The sequence below is a fragment of the Anolis sagrei genome, chromosome 4 (assembly GCF_037176765.1).
Source record: "Anolis sagrei isolate rAnoSag1 chromosome 4, rAnoSag1.mat, whole genome shotgun sequence".
Classification (NCBI taxonomy): Eukaryota; Metazoa; Chordata; class Lepidosauria; order Squamata; family Dactyloidae; genus Anolis; species Anolis sagrei.
The window spans coordinates 238,175,931-238,201,420 of record NC_090024.1 but is presented as its reverse complement, the minus strand read 5'-3'; the positions used below and the strand labels follow the sequence as shown (position 1 = coordinate 238,201,420).

The window sequence follows — 25,490 nt, the reverse complement described above, 5'->3', positions numbered from 1 at the left end:
TTCTACAGAAACATTCCCTGTTTATTTCCAATTTATTTATAATTTATCTGCTTTGAAGGAAAATTTCGAGAGCTGTAGGTCCTCAAAGTGTTACTTGCCCAAGTTCAAGGTCAATAAAAACATGAGTCCTGATTCGGGAGAAAAGCGGGCTAGAAATAAATAAATAATAATGGGGAGCAAAGATGAGACAGAAAGTTCAACTCACAGCAGAAGGATGCTCAGACCTCAGGTGGTAATCGTGCCCAGCTTTTGACTTGTAGGTCTTCCCACAGTGCGGGCAGGTGAAAAGCGGCTTCTCGACTTCGGATGGTTGCTTCCCACACCGTTTCTGGTGGTATTGGTAGCCCATAAGGCTAGAGAAGGTGGCCGCACAGCCCTGGAATAAGAAGAACCAGAAGTTAGTTGGGGAATAGTAGGATTGTGATGTAAGCAAACTGACAATGGTATTGAAAACTTGCCTTTCAACCTTCCCCACATTTTGCAGCTGAAGGTTAAGGAAGCAGGAAGCTTGATTTCGCTGTATTTTCCTAAATCCCACTGTACTCAATTCTTCTATGGTTTGCAAGAGTTTGAGTTTAAATCCTGTATGGATTTAAATGGCAATAGGACTTTGAGACCACGGTTTAAATTCCTGCTCAGAAATGGAAACGGACTGAATGAGCTTAGGCAGGTCATGCTCTCTCAGCTTTAGAGAAAGGCAATGAGAACGACAAACTCCCTTCTTGCCAAGAAAACCATATTATAGAGCAGTGTTTCTCAACCTTCCTAATGCTGTGACCCCCTAATACAGTTCCTCATGTTGTGGTGACCCCTAACCATAACATTATTTTTGTTGCTACTTCATAACTGTAATTTTGCTAATGTTATGAATCATAATGTAAATATCTGATATGCAGGATGTATTTTCAAATCCCAAATACGCGATATGCTCGAATTTGAATACTGGTGGGATGGGGGTGATTGATTTTGTCATTTGGGAATGTTGGAGTTGCTGGGATTTATAGTTCACCTAAAATCAAAGAGCCTTCTGAACTCCACCAATGATGGAATTGAATCAAACTTGGCACACAGAATTCCCATGACCAAGAGAAAATACTGGGAGGGCCTGGTGGACATTGACCTTGAGTTTTTGGAGTTGTAGTTCACCTACACCCAGAGAGCACTGTGGACTCAAACAATGGTGGATCTGGACCAAACTTGGCACAAATACTCAATATGCCCAAATGTGAACACTGGTGAAGTTTGGGGAAAATAGACCTTGACATTTCGGAGTTGTAGTTGTTGAGATTTATAGTTCACCCACAATGAAATGGCATTCTGAACCCCACCAATGATAGAATTGGACCAAACTTCCCACACAGAACCCCCATGATCAACAGAAAATACTACATTTTCTGATGGTCTTTGGCGACCCCTATGACACCCCCTCTCGACCCCCACAGGGGTCCCGACCCCCAGGTTGAGAAACACTGTTATAGAGAGTCATCAGCATGTAGTTGGTCTTCTTTAGCACAGTAAGCTAATCATCAGCTGCAGCTGCAGTAAATCTTGCCAACCAAAAGGTTGACAGTTCACAGCCGGGTCAGGGTGAGTTCCTGACCTTCAGCCCACCTAGCAGATTGAAAATGGCAATGTGAGTAGATGAACGGGAATCACATTAAGTGGGGACGTATTTTAGGCACAGCATTCGGAGGAAAATTTACAAACAAAGGAAGCTCTTTGGCAAGGAGAGGGAGCGACAGCACCCCCTGTGGCCAGAACCGAGCACAACCTCCAAAAGATGCCAAATGATGAGAAAAGGCCTATATATACCCCTATCTTTTGTCTGTCTCGTCATTGTATAATCGGCATTGAATGTTTCCCATATATGTGTTCTGTGATTCTCCCTGAGCCCCTTTCAGGGTGATAAGGGTGGAATATAAGTACTGTAAATAAATCTATATAATTAAAAATGTAATGTTCGTTTGTGGGATTAACAGAACTCAAAACCACTGGACGAACTGACACCAAATTTGGACACAAGACACCTAACAACCCAATGTATGTCCTTCACTCAAAAAATTGATTTTGTCATTTGGGAGTTGTAGTTGCTGGGATTTATAGTTCACCTACAATCAAAGACCATTCTGAACCCCACCAACGTTTGAACTGAACCAAACTTGGCACACAGTTCTCCCATGATCAACAGAAAATACTGGAAGTGTTTGGTGGGCAGTGTCCTTTGGTTTTGGAGTTGTAGTTCACCTACATCCAAAGATCACTGTGGACTCAGACAATGATGGATCTGGACCAAACTTGGCACTGATACTCAATATGCCCAAATGTGAACACTGGTGGAGTTTGGGGAAAATAGAATCTTGACATTTGGGAGTTGTAGTTGCAGGGATTTATAGATCATTTACAATCACAGAGCATTCTGAACCCCACCAACAATAGAATTGGGACAAACCTCCCACACAGAATCCCCATGTGGGCCACAGCAACACGTGGCAGGGGACGGCTAGCAAATAAATAAATAAATAAATAAATAAATAAATATAGTGTTGTTTGAGTCTTTTACTTCGGAGTATGAATCTCCACTTGGCCACTGAGTGACTTCGGGTAAGTTGCACACTCTCAGCCTCTGAGGAAGGTAATGGCAAACCATCTCTAAAGAAATATTGCAAAGAAAACTCTGTGATACCTTAGGGTTCCTCAAGTTGGGAACAAGGTGAAGCCACAAAAGCACAGTAATGGACATCTGCATGCATTTTCCATACAGGTAAAACAATTATACACACCCCTCTTGAAAGAAACATATTATTGCATGTTTTTCAAGCATAATAAGACCCCCACATCCATGGGGCATATGTCCTCAGCTGGGCCATGATTACATGAACCTGTATATATGAACAAATACCATGCTTCCAGACCTTGCATGCCACAGAGTTGAGGTGGAATTTGCTAGCTTCTCTAACACAACCCTATGGCAACTTTCAGGGCACGTATACAATTTATTTATTTGTCGTGTCAGAACAACCAGTCAAATTATATTACATTTCTAACAGAACAGAGCAAACAAGCAGATTACAAAATTTGTGAGTATGAGAGTTGATTAAATGTCCTTTGACCAGTATCTGGCCACTTGGAGTGCTTCTGGTGTTGCTGCAAGAAGGTCCTCCCTTGTGCATGTGGCAGGGCTCAGGGTGCATTGCAGCAGGTGGTCAGTGGTTTGCTCCTCTCCACACTCGCATGTCGAGGATTCAACTTTGTAGCCCCATTTCTGAAGGTTGGCTCTGCATCTTGTGGTGCCAGAGCGCAGTCTGTTCAGTGCCTTCCAGGTCGCCCAGTCTTCTGTGTGCCCAGGAGGGAGTCTCTCATTTGGTATCAGCCATTGGTTGAGGTTCTGGGTTTGAGCCTGCCACTTCTGGACTCTTGCTTGCTGAGGTGTTCCAGTGAGTGTCTCTGTAGATCTTAGAAAACTATTTCTAGATTTAAGTCGTTGACGTGCTGGCTGATACCCAAACAGGGGATGAGCTGGAGATGTCACTGCCTTGGTCCTTTCACTATTGGCTGCTACTTCCCGGCGGATGTCAGGTGGTGCAATCCCGGCTAGACAGTGTAATTTTTCCAGTGGTGTAGGGCGCAGGCACCCCGTGATAATGCGGCATGTCTCATTAAGAGCCACATCCACTGCTTTAGTGTGGTGAGATGTGTTCCACACTGGGCATGCATACCATTGAAGCTCCTGGAGGACTTCTCAACCTCCAGAGATACCATTCTCTGTGAACCTCTTCCAGGAAAGTGAAACAGCAAATATAGGTTCTGGGTTTATAGGGTTATTGAAATAGCCACCACCATAATTTCATGATTATTTTTATATCCATCTCTCTCTTTCTGTTGCCACACATGGATTTCTGTGAACATTTTGAGATCTGTTGAAATGCACAGATGAACCTTAATTGTTTCAGACACATTTGGGGGGGGGGGCAGCCCCTCCGAGGCAATGTTGACAGTCGGTTAAATGTGACAGCCAACCTCCCACTCACCTGAAAAAGTGGAGAGCAGAAGATGCCACATTTCAGACAATCTCTGAAGCTGTCAGGAGGCATATGCACATGCCAGCACACATTACAGTTGGGACATCTGCTGTTCATATATCCACAGACACAAAATAACAGCGCAGCAGCTGAGACAATTTGTGGCTAACCCAGATGCTACAGTATTTATTCATTTATTTACTATATTTCTGTCCCAATCTCTCTCATCCCGAAGGGAACTCAGAACGGCTTACAGTTTGGCAAATTTCCATGCCACATTGCAATACAAAATACATAAATATATAAATATATAAATGCAACAAATTAAACAATAAAAACATATAAATACAGTCACCCTATTAAAACATAGCCTTGTAAATAGCCATCATTTATACTACTACATTTATGTCGGTTTGATATTGCTCTATTCCCCAGACGCCTGGTTCCATAGTAGTTTGTTAATTTTTCCTGAAAATCAGGAGGGAGGGGGCTGATGTAATATCACTGGTGAGGGAGTTCCATAACCAAGGGGCCACCACTGAGAAGGCCATGTCTCTTGTCCCTACCAGTTGCGTCTGCGAAGGGGGTGGGGACCAAGAGAAGGGCCTCCACGGCAGATCTTAACACTCTAACCAGCTAATAGGGAGATACACATTTGGACAGGAAAGTTGGGCCACAGCTGTTTAGGGCTTTATAGGCTAAAGCCAGCACTTTGAATTGTGCTCGATACCAAACTGGCAGCCAGTGGAGCTGACGTAACAGGAGGGATGACTTCTCCCTGTACACCACTCTGGTAGGCAGTCTGGCTGCCGTCCAGTTGACTACTTGGAGCTTCCGAACAGTCTTCAAAGGCCGCCCCGCATAGAGCACATTCTAGTAGTCTATTTGAGATGTAACAGGAGCGTGGACTACCATGGCCAAGTCTGGCTTCTTAAGATACAGGTGCAGCTGGTGCACAAGTTTTAATTGTGCAAAAGCTCACCTGGCCACCACCAAAACCTGTGGTTCCAGGCTTAGTGAAGAATCCAGGAGGACTCCCAAGCTGCATACTTGTGCTTTCAAGGGGAACGTAACCCCTTCCAGCACAGGCTGTAGCCCTATAACCTGCACAGCCTTTTAACTGACCAGGAGTACCTCTGATTTGTCTGGATTCAATTTCAATTTGTTCATCCTCATCCAGATCATCACAGCTGCCAAGCATCGGTTCAGGATCTGAACAGCCTCCTTAGAAACAGGTGGAAAGGAGTGATAGAGTTGGATGTCATCTGCATACAGATGGTATCAAACTCCAAAACTCTGGATGATCTCCCCCAGCAGCTTCATGTAGATGTTAAACAACATAGGGAAAAGAACTGAACCTTGTGGGACCCCACAGAATAAGGCCTGCGGTGCCGAGGAGGTGTCCCCCAGCAACATCTTCTGAGAGTGATCCTTGTGCTGTCGCACGCTGGGCCTGTGCATAAGACTGTAGACAGGACATAAATTCTGTGTGCCCAACAGGACGCTGGGGCTGCCTCAGATTAAAGGCCCTTGGATTTCCTTAAAACAGAGTCTTTAGATTGCTTAAAGGTTCGACAAAGTTCTTTATTAATGAAAACAAACAGGTACTTTAAGGCTTTCTTAACAGTCTATTGGCTCTCTCTCAATCTTGTCCACAGGGAACAGGCACTATCTTCTTAACTGTAACTAATGGGGAAATCCTTAACTTCTAATCTGGGCAGTCTGTCTTTGCCTCTGTTGGCGTGGAGCCCCTGCACCCGGTACCAACTGCGTCTGACTTCCGCGAGTGACCCTTACCAAGCAGAGCTTTGTAGACGTCCAGGGAAAAGGGAGTTCAGGTTTCAGTGATGGCTAACTGAAGTCCCGCAGTGAAGGAGCTGTAAGGCTGTATAACCCCGGTCAGGCTGTAGGCTGTATATCTCCCCGGCCAAGCCGTAGAAGACAAAGCTTTCTACAGGAGCTCTTGGTTTCATGTCCTGTGAAAGGCTTCTCTGTTTGGACTGAACCCAAACTGGCTCCTATTCCCTCCAAAACCCAAAAAGGGGCCGGGACCAGGGAACCTAATTATAATTGACAGGTGGCTTGCCCTATGATTGCAGACAAAAGAAGCCATCTATCTGCAGAGTCCCTGAAACTTAGGACTACAACAAACATTCAATGCAAAGCAAACAAAATTGGAGCTCCTGGTGCAGTTGTACCTGCACATACAATCCTCCAGGAATGAGGATCCTCCAGTAAACATGCAATTAATCTTCTCTTATTTCAAAAAGTCTCATCTACCATTGTTTCCGTTGTCAGTAGAGAAGTGAATCCATTCCAAGTTTTAGTCTAAACCAGGTTTGGGCAATCTATGGCTCTCCAGGTGTTTTGGACTTCGATTCCCACAATTCCTAACAGCCAATACACCTGGAGGGCCAAAGTTTGTCAAGTCTCGTCTAAACATAAACAGCTTTCAAGGTGGCAAATTCTATCCTTCCAAATAGAATCAGGTCTGGACTAAAACTCGGAGTGGATGTAGAATTTTACTGGCACAGGGAGACAGCAGAAACCATGTACGTGCTACTCAGACAACCATACTGCTTTAAAATAGATATTTAGTCATCCTCAGCAAGAAAAAAAAAATCTGAACAAAAGGAAGGTTTAAACCTCTCCCAATTGTGCATGATGCTCCTGACCCAAATCAAAATTGCCCAAATATGCATAACTGTACAAAAAAGGTTAGGAGAGCTATTTATTTATTTACTTACTACATTTATATCCTGCCCTTCTCACCCCAAAGTGGCCTTTAAAAAGGCAGTAATTCAGTGCCATAAATCGACTGCAGTATCATGCTGGGTGAGTACCCTGGAAAACATTGGTCAAATCGCTCCTTTGCTGCAGAAACCCAACTGGCAAATCTTGCCAATAATATATAGTGATAGATTTGCTTTAGGGATGCCATAAATCAGAAACAACTTGAAGGCACACACAGCAAGAACAATAAGGTTAGGAATGCAACAAACTACATGTTCTGTATTTAATTTAGTGGATAATTTCACTCTAGGAAGAGGTGTTTTGAAGGAATCCAGTGCCCAGTGTTTCTCTCTCTGGAGAGTTTACTGCACAGTGAGGAGGTGCCTATGACCATGAAGACCCACTTCCAGTATATTATTAATAATAATGATAGAGGAGGCTGATTTCAAACAGAGTCCCAGCAGGCAGGCTGTACGCCTAGCGGAGATGGCGGTGAGCCCAGACACTACCCAAAATGCGCCAACACTTCAGGCAGACATACCAAGCATCAGTTATAAACAGTCAATACAATACAATACAACACATATTTCTTTTTCTAATTTGTTCCCTTGGTTCTTCCACATATCTTGGAGCAGCACTCAGAGCATTCCCTAAACCACTCCTTTATCTTCACAATAGGGTTGCCAAGTTGGCTTCCTGAAATTTTATCCCTGACTAGATTGTGGAGCAGGATGGGGTACCATAAAATTCTGACAAGAAGAAGAAAGGCACCTGATCTGCCTTACCTTCCTTACTCCAGCTTTGAAGATCAGCTGCCTCCCACCCAACAATGCCTTCTGCATCTAGACAAAAAGAGTCTGGAGGAGTGCCCAGCTCTATTCTTGTTGCTGGTGACTCTGTGCCGCTACGCCAGCCTCTCCATGTGGCAAAGCAATGGCTATATTGTGAAGGGACCATTGAGACTGAACACTGCAATTTGGAAGATAAGGGAGGACAGGTACCTTCACCTAGATGACAAGGGTTTTATGATACAGTAAGATCTCCATATCTGTGAGTCTTCCCAACCTTGGTAACCTGAAACCATGGATATGGCTGAATGCCTCACTTTAATGCATTACACAGTTGCACCGGAGAATTTACAGATCCAAGAGCAGCTTTCTTGTCAGCAATCTAATTGCTGGGTTTTACACTACCATTGTCTTCAAGAGCAGCTCCACATACAGCACATTGCAGCAGTCGAAGTGAGAAGTTACTACAGGTTGGAAGCGTGAAATTCACTCCTTGTTGCCTTTCATGCATGCACACCATCTGTTGAGACAGTGGCGGATTTTGGTTTCTAAATACATGTGATGTTAAATTTTCTGGGTTTTAGTCTGGACTTGTAGGAGCTATCCACTGAAACCATTTTACTGCAATTTTGCCTTTTCCCACTGAAGTGGTACCTATTTATCTACTCATATTTGTATGTTTTCAAACTGCTAGGTTGGCAGGAGCTAGGGCTAACAGTAGGAGCTCACCCTGTCCTGCGGATTTGAACTACCAACCTTCTGGTCAGCAGTTCAGCAGCACAAGGGTTTACCCATTGCACCACCATGGCCCAAACCAGGTGAAAACCAGAGAGGAATATCCACAGTTTCCACTTTTCAAAACACGCTTTGGATAAAAGGAAGTACAGCTTTGTCTTCTCAAACCTGGTGCCTGGTTACTCTTGCTCTCCAAAACCCTAGTCAGCAAGGCAATTGCCACAAGTAAATTGGGGAATAATGGGAGTTGTGATTCAACACAGCTGGGGGTGTTAAGTCAAGAAAAAAACAGAATAAAGGGTTTGGCCACAGTTTAGCAAGACACAGGATTGTCCTGCAGAAATGTCCATGCTTTGCATTTCTTCCCGGACTGTGTTGACCATTTCTGCCTTTTGCTGACTAGGGTTTTGAGGAGCAAGAGTTGGACACATCTGAGTAGGTCCAGAATCATTGAATTCTGCATGCTTTTCTGCACCATCCATTGTTCACTGCTTTAACTCTGCATCAACATATACTTTATAGATGTATAGAAGTCAGTCTTAAGACAACATATTCAATGTTTGCAAGATTCAACTTTTTTGGGTAGATCGTTATCATGTGCAGAACATTGTTATTACTGGGAGTGTGAACTTAGTTGAAACTTAGTAGAAAAAGTGCAAAAGGCAATACCTCATTGGGGCATTTGAGTTTTCCCATCTGCTTTAGCACTTTCCTCAGTCTCTCCCGCTCTTCGTGTTCGGTCAGAGGAACAGCTGCTTCCACAGGAGGAGGCTGCAAACAAAGAACCAAAACAGGTCACAAGGTTATCTGGCCACTCACATTTTCCCAAAACCCATTTCCGTTTCCCAAAAGTCTGCTTGCAAGACGGCAAGCATCATTGCCTATGTGTCCAAAGGATTATGGGTTTGGACACTTGTTTTATCATTAAAAAGAGAGATGTGATCAGCAAAACATTTTAAGTCCTTCCACTTTTAATTATTTTTTTTCAGGCACAGTATTAACCATTGGAAAATGATCCTGGTTTCAGTATCTATTTATTTATTTGCTATTTTTATTTCCCACCTTTCTCAAGGCAATAATTCAATGCCTTAAAAACAATATACATCCAATATACAATTTAATAAACATTTCAATTAAAATGGTTGTTGTAGGTTTTTCGGGCTATATGGCCATGTTCTAGAAGCATTCTCTCCTGATGTTTCACCTGCATCTATGGCAAGCATCCTCAGAGGTTGTGATGTCTGAGGGCGCTTGCCATAGATGCAGGTGAAATGTCAGGAGAGAATGCTTCTAGAACATGGCCATATAACGCGAAAAACCTACAACAACCCAGTGATTCCAGCCATGAAAGCCTTTGACAATACATTTCAATTAAAAATTTAAACAAGATTAAGAGAGCATTAAAATTTATAAAACATTGCAATTACAATTATAAAAACCACATTATTCACAATCATAGGCTATTCTGGTAATCATTACACATAAATCCAAGACCATCTATTGCGCTGTGTTTTTTGCCAAAGGCTTGATCCCAAAGCCACGTTTTCACCCTCTTTCTGAAGGTCAGGAGGGAAGGGGCTGATCTAAATATCACTGGGGAAGGAGTTCCACAGCCGAGGGGCCATCACTGAAAAGGCCCTGTCTCTCATTTCCACCAATTGCAGCTGCAAAGGAGGTGGGACCGAGAGCAGGGCCTCTCCAGATGATTTTAATCTCCAAGATGGTTCATAGAGGGAGCTATGTTCAGACAGGTAAACTGGGCCGGAACGGATTAGGGCTTCATAGGCTAAAACCAGCACTTTGAATTGTGCTCGGTAGCAGACTGGTAGCCAGTGGAGCTGACGTAATAGGGGACTTTTATGCTCCATATATGACGCTTCGATGAGCAACTGGTGCACAAGTTTTAATTGGGAAAAAGCCCCCCTGACCACTGCTAAAAACTGGGGCTCCAGGCTCAACAATGAATCCAGAAGAGCTCTCAGACTGGAAATCTGCATCTTCAGGAGGAGTGTAACCCCATCCAATACAGGTTGTAACCCTATACTCTGTTTGGCCTTATGAATGACCATGAGGACCTCTGTCTTTTCTGGATTCAGTTTGAATTTGGTCGCTCTCATCCAGACCATCACAGCTGCCAAGCACCGGTTCAGGACCTGAACAACCTCCTTAGTAGCAGGTGGGAAGGAGTGATAGAGTTGGACGTCATCTGCATACAGGTGATATCACAGAGCATTTGGCCCAGCAAAAGATGGATTTTTCAAGTGTAATCCATACTGTTACATCTTTTTCCAAAATAATATGTTTTCTCCAACTAAACATTGACACACTTGAGCGGTGTAATGTTGGCTTCTTCAGCTTTACTCCTTTCATAACACACTAGCTGTGCCCTGCCACGCGTTGCTGTGGCCTATAGTAAAACTTATCAAAGTTGAGGTAGATATCTGGACTATTATGAAAGAGAGGTCCCTACCTATTCCTTCCCCCTTTTCCTCCCCCTTTTCTCTCCTTTCTTCCTTCTCTACCTCTTTTTTTCTTTCCTTCTTTCACTACTTGGTTTCATCCTTCTCTCTTTCCTTCATTCCCTCCCCCTTTCTTCCTTTGCCTTTCTTCCCTCCCTGTTTGCTTCCTTCTTTCACTTTTTATTTCCTTTTATTTCACCACCATCATAACAATAACAATAATGCAATGCATTGCCTCTGGGACCTGACACCTCTCCCATTCCCCCTAAAAGGGCCTCATAGGAACAATAGCATAATAACAATAATAGAAATAACAACCTTTACCCGCCACGTGTTGCTGTGGCCAACCTTCCCTCTTTCTCTCCTTCTTTCCCTCCTTCCTTCCTTCCTTCCTTCCCATCTTTCCTTCTCCTCTTCCTTCTCTATCTCTTTCCTTCCTTCCCCCTTTTTCTTTCTCTTCTGCTGTCTCTCTTTTCTTTCCTTCCATCTTTCCTTTTCTTTCCTTTTCTTCTTCCTCTAACTTTCCTTCCTTCCCCCTTTTTCTTTACCTCCCTTTCTCTTTCTTCCTTCTTTCCTTCCTTCCTGTCTTTCCTAGATTTTGACAGGGCGGGAAGGGGCGGGGTGGGGTTTGGAGGTGGCCTGAAGTAAAAGGAGGTAAGATTGGGGCAGGGGAGTGATGGAGCGTGGGGTTGCATGTGTGTGCGGCGGCGGGGGGAGTGATGGAGCCTGGGGTTGCGTGTGTGTGTGCGGCGGCGGGGGGAGTGGGGTTGCGTGTGTGTGCGGCGGTGGGGGGAGTGATGGAGCGTGGGGTTGCGTGTGTGTGTGCGGCGGCGGGGGGAGTGATGGAGCGTGGGGTTGCGTGTGTGTGTGCGGCAGGGTGTGTGTGTGTGCGGGAAGCGGCGCGGCGGGGCTTGGAGTGGGCATGGTTTCCGCAGAGGGAATGTTGGCCGGAAGGCCATGTGCGCGCGTGATGGAACTTGCAGCTGGGAGCCAATGCGCATGCTCAGTTGTTTTGCCGTTGTGAGTGTGTTGTGTTGTTTTTCATTTTGAGTAGATATGTTTGTACCTTGTGGGTTGTGTTATGGGCATGGGAATTTTGGTTAAGTTTCGTTGGGGTTTTTTTGAGTTTTGTTCTTTTGCCGTTTTGTGAGTGTGTTGCTGTGTTGTTTTTCATTTTGAGTAGATATGTTTGTACCTTGTGGGTTGTGTTATGGGCACGGGGATTTTGGCTAAGTTTCGTTGGGGGATTTTTGAGTTTTGTTGTTTTGCCGTTTTGTGAGTGTGTTGCTGTGTTGTTTTCATTTTGAGTAGATATGTTTGTACCTTGTGGGTTATGTTATGGGCACGGGGATTTTAGTTAAGTTTCGTTGGGGGATTTTTGAGTTTTGTTGTTTTGCCGTTTTGTGAGTGTGTTGTTGTGTTGTTTTTCATTTTGAGTAGATATGTTTGTACCTTGTGGGTTGTGTTATGGGCACAGGGATTTTAGTTAAGTTTCGTTGGGGGATTTTTGAGTTTTGTTGTTTTGCCGTTTTGTGAGTGTGTTGTTGTGTTGTTTTTCATTTTGAGTAGATATGTTTGTACCTTGTGGGTTGTGTTATGGGCACGGGGATTTTAGTTAAGTTTCGTTGGGGGATTTTTGAGTTTTGTTGTTTTGCCGTTTTGTGAGTGTGTTGTTGTGTTGTTTTTCATTTTGAGTAGATATGTTTGTACCTTGTGGGTTGTGTTATGGGCACAGGGATTTTGGTTAAGTTTCGTTGGGGGATTTTTGAGTTTTGTTGTTTTGCCGTTTTGTGAGTGTGTTGTTGTGTTGTTTTTCATTTTGAGTAGATATGTTTGTACCTTGTGGGTTGTGTTATGGGCACAGGGATTTTGGTTAAGTTTCGTTGGGGGATTTTTGAGTTTTGTTGTTTTGCCGTTTTGTGAGTGTGTTGTTGTGTTGTTTTTCATTTTGAGTAGATATGTTTGTACCTTGTGGGTTGTGTTATGGGCATGGGAATTTTGGTTAAGTTTCGTTGGGGTTTTTTTGAGTTTTGTTTCCTCATTGGATGCCCCTAACAAATTTATATATATAGATTAATTTTGTATAATTTATTTATTATTTATTTCCAACATTTGTACCCCGTCCTTCTCAACCCCCGAAGGGGGACTAAGGGCAAATTACAATGGCAACAATTCCATGCCACACATACAGAATACATACACAATATATCACAATATTACACATTAAATAAAACCATTAAGTTAAAATCCATTTAAAAAACATTATTAACAACCATTTAGCCAAATCCAATGTAATTCAACATCTGAAGACTTTCTCAGAGACTGTCCATTGGCAGTTCATGTAAATATTGCAATTGCTATCAAGCCTGCTCTCCAAATGCCTGGCCCCAGAACCATGATTTAGCTTCTTCCTGAAGAAGAGGAGGGATGGAGCTGACCTGATCTCACTGGGGAGGGTGTTCCAGAGGTGAGGAGCCACCACCAAGAAGGCCTTGTCTCTTGTCCCTGCCAACCGCATTTGCAAGGAACGTGAGACCAAGAGTAGGGCCTCCCTGGAAGATCTTAAAGTCTGAGGTGGGACGTAAAAGGAGATACGTTCAGACAGGTAAGCTGGGCCGGAAATATATAGGGCTTTATAGGTGAAGACCAGGATCAGAAAATCTTTGGTATTTCTAGATGGACATATTATTGTAAATTATACTTCTGTCATATGGAATTAAGCTTAGGTCATTGAATCCTGCATGCTTTTACTTCTGCAAAAATATCTACACTCTGAAACATTCACCATCCATCCATTGTGCAGAGAAGCTCACTGCTTTAACTACACATAAATGTGTATTTTATTGACGTATAGAACTCAATCTCAAGACAACATATTCAACATAATGCATTGCAGGATTCAACTTTTTTGTGCAGATTGATACCATGTGTAGAATGTTGTTATTACTGGGAGTGTCACCAACTTGAGTTTTGGAGCATTGATGAGGATGATTGAAAACAGGGAATTGTTCTCTTACTTTGTTGACATGTTCCGCCATGGTGTGATAATTCAATCCGGCTTTGGACTTGAACTGCTTCTTGCAATGCTGGCATTTCAAGGCATCCTGCAGCTGGGGAAAAACGCATGGAGGAGAATCAACTCATGTATTTCAAAAGGAGAAGCTTCAGGATTGATGAGATGAGCCTTGGGCGGAGGTTATAAATACAAACAAGAGACACTGCAGATTGAAATCAGATGAGGGGAAAGTCCGTGTAGGCAGCAGGAAGCTCACTTAAACATCCTTGCTAGTTCCCCACAAATGATGCAAAGGCATGAAGGGTTGTATTTCAGAACACCCAAAAACTAGGAAATGTTTGAAGACTGCAATGCTCTGGGCATTGTAGTTTTGCAAGGCACCATCACTCTTTGGCAGAGGAGGCAAAAGACCTTGTAAAATTACAACTCCCCAGAGTCCAGATCACTGAGGTGTTGCAGTTAAAGGGGTGTCAAAATTTTATTAATTCTTTTAATATTATTTTGTATTCAACAAAAAGACCAACAATGTGACGGCACGAGTGGCGCCACCTATGTGTAGAACTGTTAGTTGCAAGATTTAAACTGTTGTATCATGCTTAATCCCGCCTTTTTACCCTGCTTATGTATAGTTGGTTTGATTGGTTACTTATAGCTGTCAATCAGTATTGTTTGGCCCCACCTCTTCCTGGAGGAGGGGAGTGCTTCCCTTTTCATTCTGCCATCAGAGTTTCTAACGGATGGACATGAGTAAGAGACCTGGCTTTAAAAGCCCCTGCTTAAATTACCTCTCAGCACCAGTTCTGAGGGTTTTTTTTACTCTTGAGACTTATGCTTCATGTTCAGACTATCCTGAACGACGTTGGAAGTCTCAAGCGCCTTCAAACCGGTTCTTTTGGCACCAGAGGAAGGTCTTGTCCCTTCAACATAAGCCATTTGAACTGGGGTTGTGGTTTGCTCCGGCATTCACAGCCATTGAGGAAAGAGGAAACAGGAAAAGCTTCTCAGCTACAAACTCCTTGGACTTCAGAGACTGTAAAGTATATTTCCTTTATCCCTGTTGAAACATCAAGCTTATGCCTGAGAAAGATAACTCATTGTGAACAATAAATACCATTTCGAGTTATCTGTTGTGTTTTGGTCTTTGGGAGTTCCAGTTTCCTATAGGAGGGCAAGAAGCAATCCCCTGGGGAAAGATGCCACGTCCATGCCTCTCTCATTAAGAGTTATAGCCCCCAGGCGCGATGGCACAAACAAACATACAAACGACCCAATATATAAAACACCATATAATAATACAAATAATACAAGGAGTCTATGATATTTTTATATGTATTATTTAGATAGTAGACTGTGACCTCTTAAAGGAAATATCAGATACATAATTATGGAACATTAATAGATAGAAAGTATTGCACTGTATGCAACAAACACTTGCAAATGTATGTCTACTTAAATAAAATTCTAATAATAATAATAATAATAATAATAATACAAAACATTATTTCTAGACAGCCCTCTCTCCCCAGAAGGACTCAGGGCGGTTGACTCATAAAAAGACAAACATTCAATGATTCAAAATATGTACGGACACATCATAATAATATAAAATAATATAGAGTAACAACAGAAAATTTACAACAGAGGAATTAAGTATCAAAATAGAAAAAGTACAGTCACAAAATGTCCCTCCAGCCACAAATCAAAACCAAACCAGTATTTTCTTAAAAGAAAAAGAAACAACTAGAGCAGCATAATCTACAACAATTATCCTCACGATGACTATCACAAACCTTACCACTAAACATATGCTACACATATAAAAGCACACCTACTCTGTTGGAGCATGCAAGGAATCACTTAATGTATGTGTGTCAACTGTAAAATAAGATGCATGAAGTTGATTGGTTGAGCAATGCCCAGGGAGCAGGCTGAGCCTGGGACTTTTGGTTACCATTACATTTTTGTTCAGGCTTAAGCTATGCAAGTGCGGAGAGAGAAGAGAGACGCAGAGAGATACAAACTGATGTAGAGAGAGACTAACTGATTTGCTTCTTGGCTGCTGAAAGGTCTCTCATATGGACACAGAAAGGACCATTTAAAATCTCTCATAAAAGGACATTTAGTGAGTTGATGAAACTGATCATACTGTACAAATATTGTTCTGAATTAAGAAGAGTAAACTACTTGTTCTTTACTGTTCACCAGCATGGCATATTTTCTTTTCCTTTGCATGGCAGTGTGTGGGCTGATCCAACATGAACGACATGTGGTTTATTTTACATTATGCCACATACTCCATGAGCCTTACACTCTCTGTCTGTTGGTTTAAACTTCTCCACTTTTCTACACCCATAAGATATCACTAATACCACCCTTTTACTATGTGTGCTGTTGTTCATTCATTCAGTCGTCTCCGACTCTTCGTGAACCCATGGACCAGCCCACGCCAGAGCTCCCTGTCGGCCGTCACCACCCCCAGCTCCTTCAAGGTCAGTCCAGTCACTTCAAGGATGCCATCCATCCATCTTGCCCTTGGTCGGCCCCTCTTCCTTTTACCTTCCACTTTCCCCAGCATAATGGTCTTCTCTAGGCTTTCCTGTCTCCTCATGATGTGGCCAAAGGACTTCAACTTTGTCTCTAGTATCCTTCCCTCCAGTGAGCAGTCGGGCTTTATTTCCTGGAGGATGGACTGGTTGGATCTTCCCGCAGTCCAAGGCACTCTCAGAACTTTCCTCCAACACCACAGCTCAAAAGCATCTCTCTTCCTTCGCTCAGCTTTCCCTAAGGTCCAGCTCTCACATCCGTAGGTTTCTACAGGGAAGACCATGGCTTTGACTATGCAATGGATCTTTGTTGCCAGTCTGATGTCTCTACTCTTTACTATTTTATCGAGATTGGACATTGCTCTCCTCCCAAGAAGTAAGCGTCTTCTGATTTCCTGGCCACAGTCTGCATCTGCAGTAATCTTTGCACTTAGAAATACAGTCCGTCACGGCCTCCACATTTTCTCCCTCTATTTTCCAGTTGTCAATCATTCTTGTTGCCATAAAAAATAGTAAAAGTTTGTCTCCTTCATTGGTGTACAAAAGGTAATAAATAAGTCCCATTCTTTCTTAAAGTTGGGCAAGGATTTCAACTGTGCTGATGCACCCTAAGTGGCAAAGACTAATCTACCCCCTTTTAGTCTCCCGCTCAATCAAGCTGCAACTGCTGAAGGGGATCCGGTTGGCATATTCCTTTCAGAGGAAAAGAGCAGGGAGGAAGTATGCAGGAAATGCAGGTTCCTACCTTTTGGCAGACTTCCATGTGCTTCTTGAGCCCCAGGATTGTCTTCCGGCTGATCATGTTACATGTCGGGCAGGCGATCTCTCCCTTTTCATTGATTGTCCTCTGCCACTGCTCCTCGGGGCTCACTAGAGGAAAAGGAAAGACCAGATGTGGATATTATTATTACTACTACTACTACTACTATGCCACTTTTTGTCTCTTAAAAGAAGCTCAAGGCATTTAACATTCTAAAATGCTAAAAACAACACAATGTGTAATTTCTAGGGTGTGCAAAATTTCATTGGTTGATTTAGATTTTGGATAATTTTGGAGATGCTGGAACCTTTACTTATTATTATTATTATTATTATTATTATTATTATTATTATTGAAAACTGTGAGAAGTGTTGTTGACAGAACTGTCTTACGGGGAAATGTCAGGCTATCACTTCACCATCAAGCATAGTCTATGCATGTACCTTCAAAAATGGTAGGATAATATAAAAGAAAATATATTGACCAAAATGCTACACAAACTCTCTCAAAGAATGAACTTTAGAGCGAGAAAATACAGAGCTTTGCAGGGACGTAGTGAGCAGTTCAGCAGCTCCCTGAACAAACGCAGGCGGCTGGATGATTTATGCCGCTTCTGGGAGCCATGTGTTTTTCTCAGAACGGCACAATTTGAGGAGAATGAGCTGAAACAGGCCAGGATTCATTCTCACAAGCAAAATGTGGGTCTGGCAGCACAGCAAGTCGAGGCTGAAGCCAAACCCTGCTGAACTGTTTATTGGAACTATATCATATTTGATCGCAGCTTGGAAAAGCTGGGAAATATGGTCTGAGCTGGAAGAGCCTACAGCTGTGTTTATTTGGAACATCCTGCCTTATACTCAAGCCAGAAAGAGATATTGGGAGAGGAATGTGTCTATCTATCTATCTATCTATCTATCTATCTATCTATCAATAGGTCAGTGGTTCGAATCTGGGGAAAGCAGGTTGAGTTCCCTGTCAGTTCCAGCTCCGCATGCAGGGACATGAGAAAAGCCTCCCACAAGGATAGTAAAACATCAAACATCCAGGCATTCCCTGGGCAATGTGTTTACAGATGGCTAATTCTCTCGAACCAGAAGCGACTTGCAGTTTCTCCTGACACACATACGCACATACACACACAAACAAACAACTTTAACTTCCATTGCTCGATGCTGTGGGATCCTGGGAGCTGAAGTTTGCTGGGACACCAGCAAACTTTGCAGAAGAGACCAAAGTTTGCAGAAGAGACCAAAGTTCTTGAAAAACTATAACTCCCAGGATTCAACAGCACTGAACCATGGCAGTTAATGTGTTGTCAAACTGCATTAATTTGACAGTACAAATGCATCTTTCAAGAAGACAGGAAAAGATGCCATAAAGGGAAGAATATCGATCAGAGGAGGAATATAACATTGCAAAAAGTCAAAGATCCAAGAAAAAGCTTTGGCAAAATCACCCACTTGTGACTGAAAGAGCTGTGGCTGTAGATGTAACTCCCATCGAGGAAGCTTCCTTTTTCATACTGGATCCCAGCAGTTTTTTCTTCTGTTCTTCACTGTTGTTGTTGCCGCCGCTGTTTAGAGCAGCCTCCAGTTTCTTGGCTCGGTGGGCTTTCGCCTTGTCCTCTGCTTTTGCCAGCCCTGTCAAAGAACATGGTTGTAAAAGAGAATGAAACAGATCACACAATTGTTTCCATAGAAGACACTGGCACAAAATTGTGTACTCTTAGCCCCTGGGTAAGTCAGCCTCAGAGGAAGGCAAAGCCAAACCCTGGCTGAACCAACCTTGCCAATAAAGCCCCATGACAGGTTCCCCTTAGGGTTGGCATAAGTTGTAAATTACTTGATGGCAAATAACAACAGCAGAAACAGATATCTCGATGAAAAGGATGAATGTCACATCCAATTTTACAAGTTTGCTCATGGTCCAACTTTGCCACCTGGCTCAAAAAAAGAAACCCATCTCTTGCATTAAGAAGGATAGGATCACAACTACTCAAACACAACTAATATGTATTGTCGAAGGCTTTCATGGCTGGAATCACTAGGTTCTTTTGGGTTTTTTCGGGCTATAGGGCCATGTTCTAGAGGCATTTCTCCTGACATTTCGCCTGCATCTATGGCAAGCATCCTCAGAGGTAGTGAGTATGTATACTTTGGTTTGGAGAAAACAAAAACATTAAGTGCATGAAAAGGACCATCAAAGGACCATCAAAGGACCATCCTAATTCTGAAGTTTGAAAGGATTTTAAGCCATTCGAGCAGTGGTTCTCAACCTGTGGATTCCCAGGTGTTTTGGGCTACAACTCCCAGAAATCCGAGCAAGTTTGCCATAGATGCAGCTGAAACGTCAGGAGAGAATGCTTCTCGAACATGGCTGTACAGCCCGAAAAACTTCCAGCAACCCAGGTTACCAGCTGTTAGGATTTCTGGGGGTTGAAAGCCAAAACATCTGGGGACCCACAGGTTGAGAGCCACTGCTTTACAGGTACTCAACTCAAGACTATGGATATATCAATCTTCTGAATCTCCTCTACCAATTGGGAGATTCTGGGAGATGTAGTGAAAATTATTATTGTTATGAAGTTCAGCAGTGACAAATGCAAGATACTCCACTTTGGCAGGAAAAATGAAATGCAAAGATACAAAATGGGGGACACCTGGCTCAAGAGCAGTACGTGTGAAAAAGATCTTGGAGTCCTCGTGGACAACAAGTTAAACATGAGCCAACAATGTGATGTGGCGGCAAAAAAAGCCAACGGGATTTTGGCCTGCATCAATAGGAGCAGAGTGTCTAGATCTAAGGAAGTAATGCTACCCCTCTATTCCGCTTTGGTTAGACCACACCTGGAATATTGTGTCCAATTCTGGGCACCACAATTCAAGAGAGATATTGACAAGCTGGAATGTGTCCAGAGGAGGGCGACTAAAATGATCAAGGGTCTGGAGAACAAGCCCTATGAGGAGCGGCTTAAGGAGCTGGGCATGTTTAGCCTGAAGAAGAGAAGGCTGAGAGGAGATATGATAGCCATGTATAAATATGTGAGAGGAAGCCACAGGGAGGAGGGAGCAAGCTTGTTTTCTGCTTCATTGGAGACTAGGACGCGGAACAATGGCTTCAAACTACAAGAGAGGAGATTCCACCTGAACACGAGGAAGAACTTCCTGTCTGTGAGAGATGTTCAGCAGTGGAACTCTCTGCCCTGGGGTGTGGTGGAGGCTCCTTCTTTGGAAGCTTTTAAACAGAGGCTGGATGGCCATCTGTCAGGGGTGATTTGAATGCAATATTCCTGCTTCTTGGCAGGGGGGTTGGACTGGATGGCCCATGAGGTCTCTTCCAACTCTTTGATTCTATGATTCTATGATTCTAATGTAGCTTACATAATATGAGGATTTAAAGATTGAACTGGAAAAACTCTGGCACAAGCCAGTCAAGGTAGTCCCAGTGGTGATCGGCACACTGGGTGCAGTGCCTAAAGACCTTGGCCTGCACTTAAAAACAATCGGTGCTAACAAAATTACCACCTGTCAGTTGCAAAAGGCCACGCTGCTCAGATCTGCACGCATTATTTGTCAATACATCACATAGCCCTAGACACTTGTGAAGTGTCCAACGTGTGATCAAATACAAAGGCCAACATAGTGATCTTGTATTGTCGAAGGCTTTCATGGCCGGAATCACTGGGTTGTTGTAGGTTTTTCTGGGCTATATGGCCATGTTCTAAATGCCTCTAGAACATGGCCATATAGCCCGGAAAAACCTACAACAACTAGTGTTCTTGTTTGCTGTGTACTCATCTTGTTATGTATCTAACAACAACAACAACGACAACGACAACAACAACTTTATTTGTTGACTGCCCTATCTCCCCGAAGAGACTTGGAAGAACCCCTCTGCTCCCCTACTCCATGGAGAGGACATCCACTGAGGTTTGGAAGAGAGTGGGAAATGGCAAGCATGTTTTGGGATGGCTTGTTGGAGAGGTTTTCTTGTGCTGATTTTTTCCCTAAATGCAAGGGGATCAAGCAAATGCTGGAGACTTTTGGAGGCTACAAATCAGTGCTCAGGGGCCACATACAACTCTATGAACAGTGACAGGAAAGCTTGCAATGGCTCAGACACAGCTCTGTGACCCATGAATGCCTACAGACTCCAGCTGTCTGTTCAGATCACAAACAGCTGTCAGAATCAAAGTCTGGGAATGGCCAGCGCAGTGGGAAAGCTACAGCAAGGAGAAGAGTCAAAAGGCAGAGCGTTTGCATTGGCTCATGTTCACCTCTGCTCTTGCCACAAATATCTGTTGTCTTGGCCTCACCTCTTTGCCACCACAGCCTCCTCCTCTCTTCCCCTCCTACCTCTCTTCTTCCTCCGTCAGTGTCAACACTAAGTCTGTAGAGTCCTTGGAGAAGGAAGCTGCCTATATTGCTTAGGCTACTCTGTGAATTGCAATGCATACTGACAGCCCTGGAACCATTTCTAAGTCTAAATGTAAAGAAGCAGTGTCTGAGGTTAGTAATGGACCGGAGGAGAGGGAATAAATGGAAGCTTAATTCGGACAAGACCAGAGATCAACTGAAAGGCAATGTTGCCGTGATTCCACAACATTGAGCCATGACAGTTAAAGTGATGTACGTGTGAAAAAGATCTTGGGAGTCCTCGTGAATAGCAAGTTAAACATGAGACAACAATGTCATGCGATGGGGAAAAAATCAATGGGATTTTGGCGTATAGTGTCTAGATCCAGGGAAGTCAAGCTCCTCCTCTATTCTGCTTTGGTCAGACCACACCTGGAATCACACTGTGTCAAGTTTTGGGCACCACAATTGAAGGGAGATGTGGACAAGCTGGCATGTGTCCAGAGGAGGGCAACTCAAATGATCAAGGGTCTGGAGAACAAGCCCTATGAGGAGCGGTTTGAAGAGCTGTGCATGTTTAGCCTGCAGAAGAGATGGCTGAGGGGAGATATGATGAGGGCCATGCATAAATGTGTGAGGGGAAATCATAGGGAGGAGGGAGCAGGCTTGTTTTCTGCTGTCCTGGAGACTAGGATGCAATGGAACAATGGCTTCAAACTACAGGAAAAGATATTCCACCTGAACATGAGGAAGAACGTCCTAACTATGAGAGCTGTTCAGCAGTGGAACTCTCTGCCACAGAGTGTGGTGGAGTTTCCTTCTTTGGAGGCTTTGAATGCAATTTTCCTGCTTTTTGGGAGGGGGTTAAACTGGATGGCTCACGAGGTCTCTTCCAAGTCTATGATTCTATGATATCAAACTGTGTTAACCCTGCAGTGAATATGCACCCTAGTCTTTACAGCCATTTTTGGGTGTTCCATATAAATAAATAACTGCTCCAAATCTCAGTTTGTCCTTCTGAGAACTCTGGAGCAAATTTATTTATTTGTTTGTTTATTTATTTATTTACAGTATTTCTATTCCACCCTTCTCAACTCGAAGGGGACTCAGGGTGGATCACAGAACATACATATGCAACAAACATTCAGTGCTGTTTTATACACAACTAGACAGACAATTATACATAGATAAGAGGCATATATATCAGCTTTCCCCATCTTTTGGCACCTTGGAGGGTGTTGTGCTCAGTTCCGGCCACAAGGGGTGCTGTCACTCCATCTCCCTACCAAAGAACTAGTTCGTAACTTCCTTCCTTCTTTTGGATTGAATTGCCAGCATTCCTTCTGGGTGTCTCGGAATACCTCCCTTGTCTTTTCACGCGCGGTATCTATTTATTTAATCATTTTTGCTTTCAAACTGCTAGGTAGGAGGAAGCTGGGCTAAAGGCCAGGAGCTCACCCTGACCTGGCTTTGAACTGGCAGCCTTTTGACCAACACGATTGTCTACAGCTAGCGTTTAACCTGCTGTGCTAAAGCTGGCCCTTTTGACAAATGATGAATAGCAAGAAGCTTTGCCATCAAAGCTAAGGTTCTCTTAAAAAGTGTTTGGACTGATTAGCAGTAACATCCAACTGGCACACTTGCACCGAGCTTGAACCAATGGTATGGCCTAGGATATTTTCTGGAATCCTCTGTAACACACAAAGGGCTCCACGGCAGCAATGCTGGTTTGGAAGCCATTCCCTGATAGCAGAGAACCTGAAGCAACCCACACTAGAGATTCCACAAGCTGGGAAGACGTTCGTACTTTACCTTTCAATCCAAACGTTCCTGAGATGGATGGCTGTTCCCCAGTAAACTTCTTAGGGGTTTTCTGTTTCCTTCCTAACTCAAAAAGGAGAAAACAGAAACAAAAGTTTGGTGAAACACCTGCATGCTACATCCAGGCAAATGTAACTACTCCAGGGAATCTCTAGGTCCTCTTGAGTCATTCTATGGTCAACTTCCAATAGTGTTTCTGTACCAAAATAAGTAAGGGTTGCGCAGAGAAAGCAGGTGTTATTTCTGCACAGAACAACTCCCTAAAACAATTGAGAAAATAAGGGGAGAGTAATTGCACAGAAAGATTTTTTCCCCCACAGCAGGTAGGAAACTTTGGAAATTTGGAGACATTTAGGTAGCAAACTCATGCAGAAACCAGAATGAGACCCTTTTCAAAGGAGTGTTTACATCTTCAAGGATCAAAAAGTAAACTATTTTTCTGGTATAAGACCAGTGTTTTTTAAAAAGCATATTTTTTTGGAAACTGTAATTTCCAAACACATCCAGTTTTGAGAACCGTTTTGGCTTTTTGTGTGTCTTTTAGCTTTATCATTCGCATTTTAATCTGCCTTGAATCTCAATTTTGAGAGGAAGGTTGGATCATCATCATCCCTGGCTATGTCCTAAGATCCTTGGAACAAGCTCTTCTTATATTCAGCCATCAACAGGAGAAAATTGAGTAAGATGGGGCCTTTTGAGTGGCTGCTTAGAATGCCTTACCAAAAGAAACAAAGATTTCCAAAGGGTGCATCTACAGTTTGGAATTAATGCAGTTTAACTGCCATGGCTCAATGCTAATTATTCATAGAGAGTAGTTTGGTGATGCACCAACACTCTTTGGCAGAGAAAGCAGAACACCTTGCAAAACTACAACTCCCATGATTCTACAGCATTAGGCCATCGCAGTTTAAAAGTGGTGTCAAACTATATTAATTCTGCAGTGTAGACGCACCCTAAACCCTTAGACCTTTACTTCTGATTTTGAAAAGCACTGGGGAATATCCAAGCCTGACATCTGGAAAGTTGGGGAAACGAAACTGGGGCCTTACTGTGCTTCATCCTTTCGGGGTCTTCTTCCTGCTCGACAACCTTCCTGCTTGACTGCTTGGACCCGCGTCCACTGGATGGCTGAGTCAAAGGCGTTGCCGCCACGCCACTCACTGTCACCTGGAACTCTTTGTTGCGTTGCTTGACAGGTGCACACTCGCCGTTCTCGGGCCGCTGTAAGACCATTGCCTTCTCCATCTTTGCCTGTTTGGGATGGATAGTGGGGGAAGCCGAACCCTCAGCAGCTCTAGGGCAAAGCACACAGGGCTGGTTGAAACAGGAGTTTAAGACATTGGGGACTTTCTGTACATCTCAGTGCTTCCTCCCCTCCCCGATCCATCGAAAAGCACTCTCTTTTTGCAACCAGCTCATACCTTTTCTTTCCACCGCCTTTGCTGGAGGATTTGGGCACTTTGTTTTCCACCGGCGGAGGAGTCACAACTGGCAGCCGCCTCTCCAGGTGGTTCCAAAGATGGTGTTTTTCCAGTTGGGTTTTGGAGGTGAAGGTGGCTTCGCAGTACGGACAAGGAAAGGTCCGTTTCTCCACCACCGCACTCTGTGAAAAAGATCAGAAAGAGAGAAGATGAAGTAGGACCAGGAGGAAAAGGCAAAGAAACACTGTGGGTTTCTAGCCAGTGCTGGGAAACATAACAAGGTTTTCACAGAATCATAGAACTGGAAGAGACCACAAGGACCATCTATCCCAACCCGCCATGCAGGAAAACACAGTCAAAGAGCTCTTGACAGATAGCCATCCAGCATCTGCTTAAGAACTTCAAGAAAAGGAGATTCTACCTTGCTCCCAGGCAATACATCCCACTGTGGAATAGCTCTCACCATCAGAAAGATCTTCCTAATGTTTAGGTGGAATCTCTTCTGCAATTTGAATCTATTGCTCCATTGTGTCCTCGTTTCCAGAATGCCAGAAAACAAGCTTACCGCCTCTTCAAAGTGACATCCTTTCCAATATTTAAAGATGGCTATCAGGTCTGTTCTCTGCCTTCTTTTCTCTGAGCTAAACAATAAACATACTTAACTCTCTAAGCTGCTCCTCATAGGGCTTGGCTTCCACAACTTTAAACATTTTGGTCACCCTGTTCTGGAAATGCTCCAGTTACCAATATCCTTCTTGAATTGTTGTGCCCAGAATTGCTTCAGTGTAAGACTAGCCCAAGTGTGTCCCACAGGGGCCATTTTTGTGGTCTACAAGTGTA

General features: G+C 43.5%; 1 protein-coding gene across 2 annotated transcripts in view; it reads right to left on the bottom strand.

Annotated features, from left to right (window-relative positions):
* The window catches only part of ZNF512B (zinc finger protein 512B), an 89,328-nt gene that overhangs the window by 24,638 nt on the left and 39,200 nt on the right, over positions 1 to 25,490 (bottom strand). For both annotated transcript variants that reach the window (XM_060771919.2, XM_060771918.2), the window contains exons 5-12: positions 24,651 to 24,832; positions 24,279 to 24,523; positions 23,221 to 23,292; positions 18,514 to 18,693; positions 17,039 to 17,163; positions 13,752 to 13,844; positions 8,945 to 9,046; positions 206 to 376 (exon numbers count right to left, since the gene is read on the bottom strand). In XM_060771919.2, coding sequence (XP_060627902.2) covers positions 206 to 376; positions 8,945 to 9,046; positions 13,752 to 13,844; positions 17,039 to 17,163; positions 18,514 to 18,693; positions 23,221 to 23,292; positions 24,279 to 24,523; positions 24,651 to 24,832 — 1,170 coding nt within the window. The remainder of the gene's footprint in view (positions 1 to 205; positions 377 to 8,944; positions 9,047 to 13,751; positions 13,845 to 17,038; positions 17,164 to 18,513; positions 18,694 to 23,220; positions 23,293 to 24,278; positions 24,524 to 24,650; positions 24,833 to 25,490) is intronic.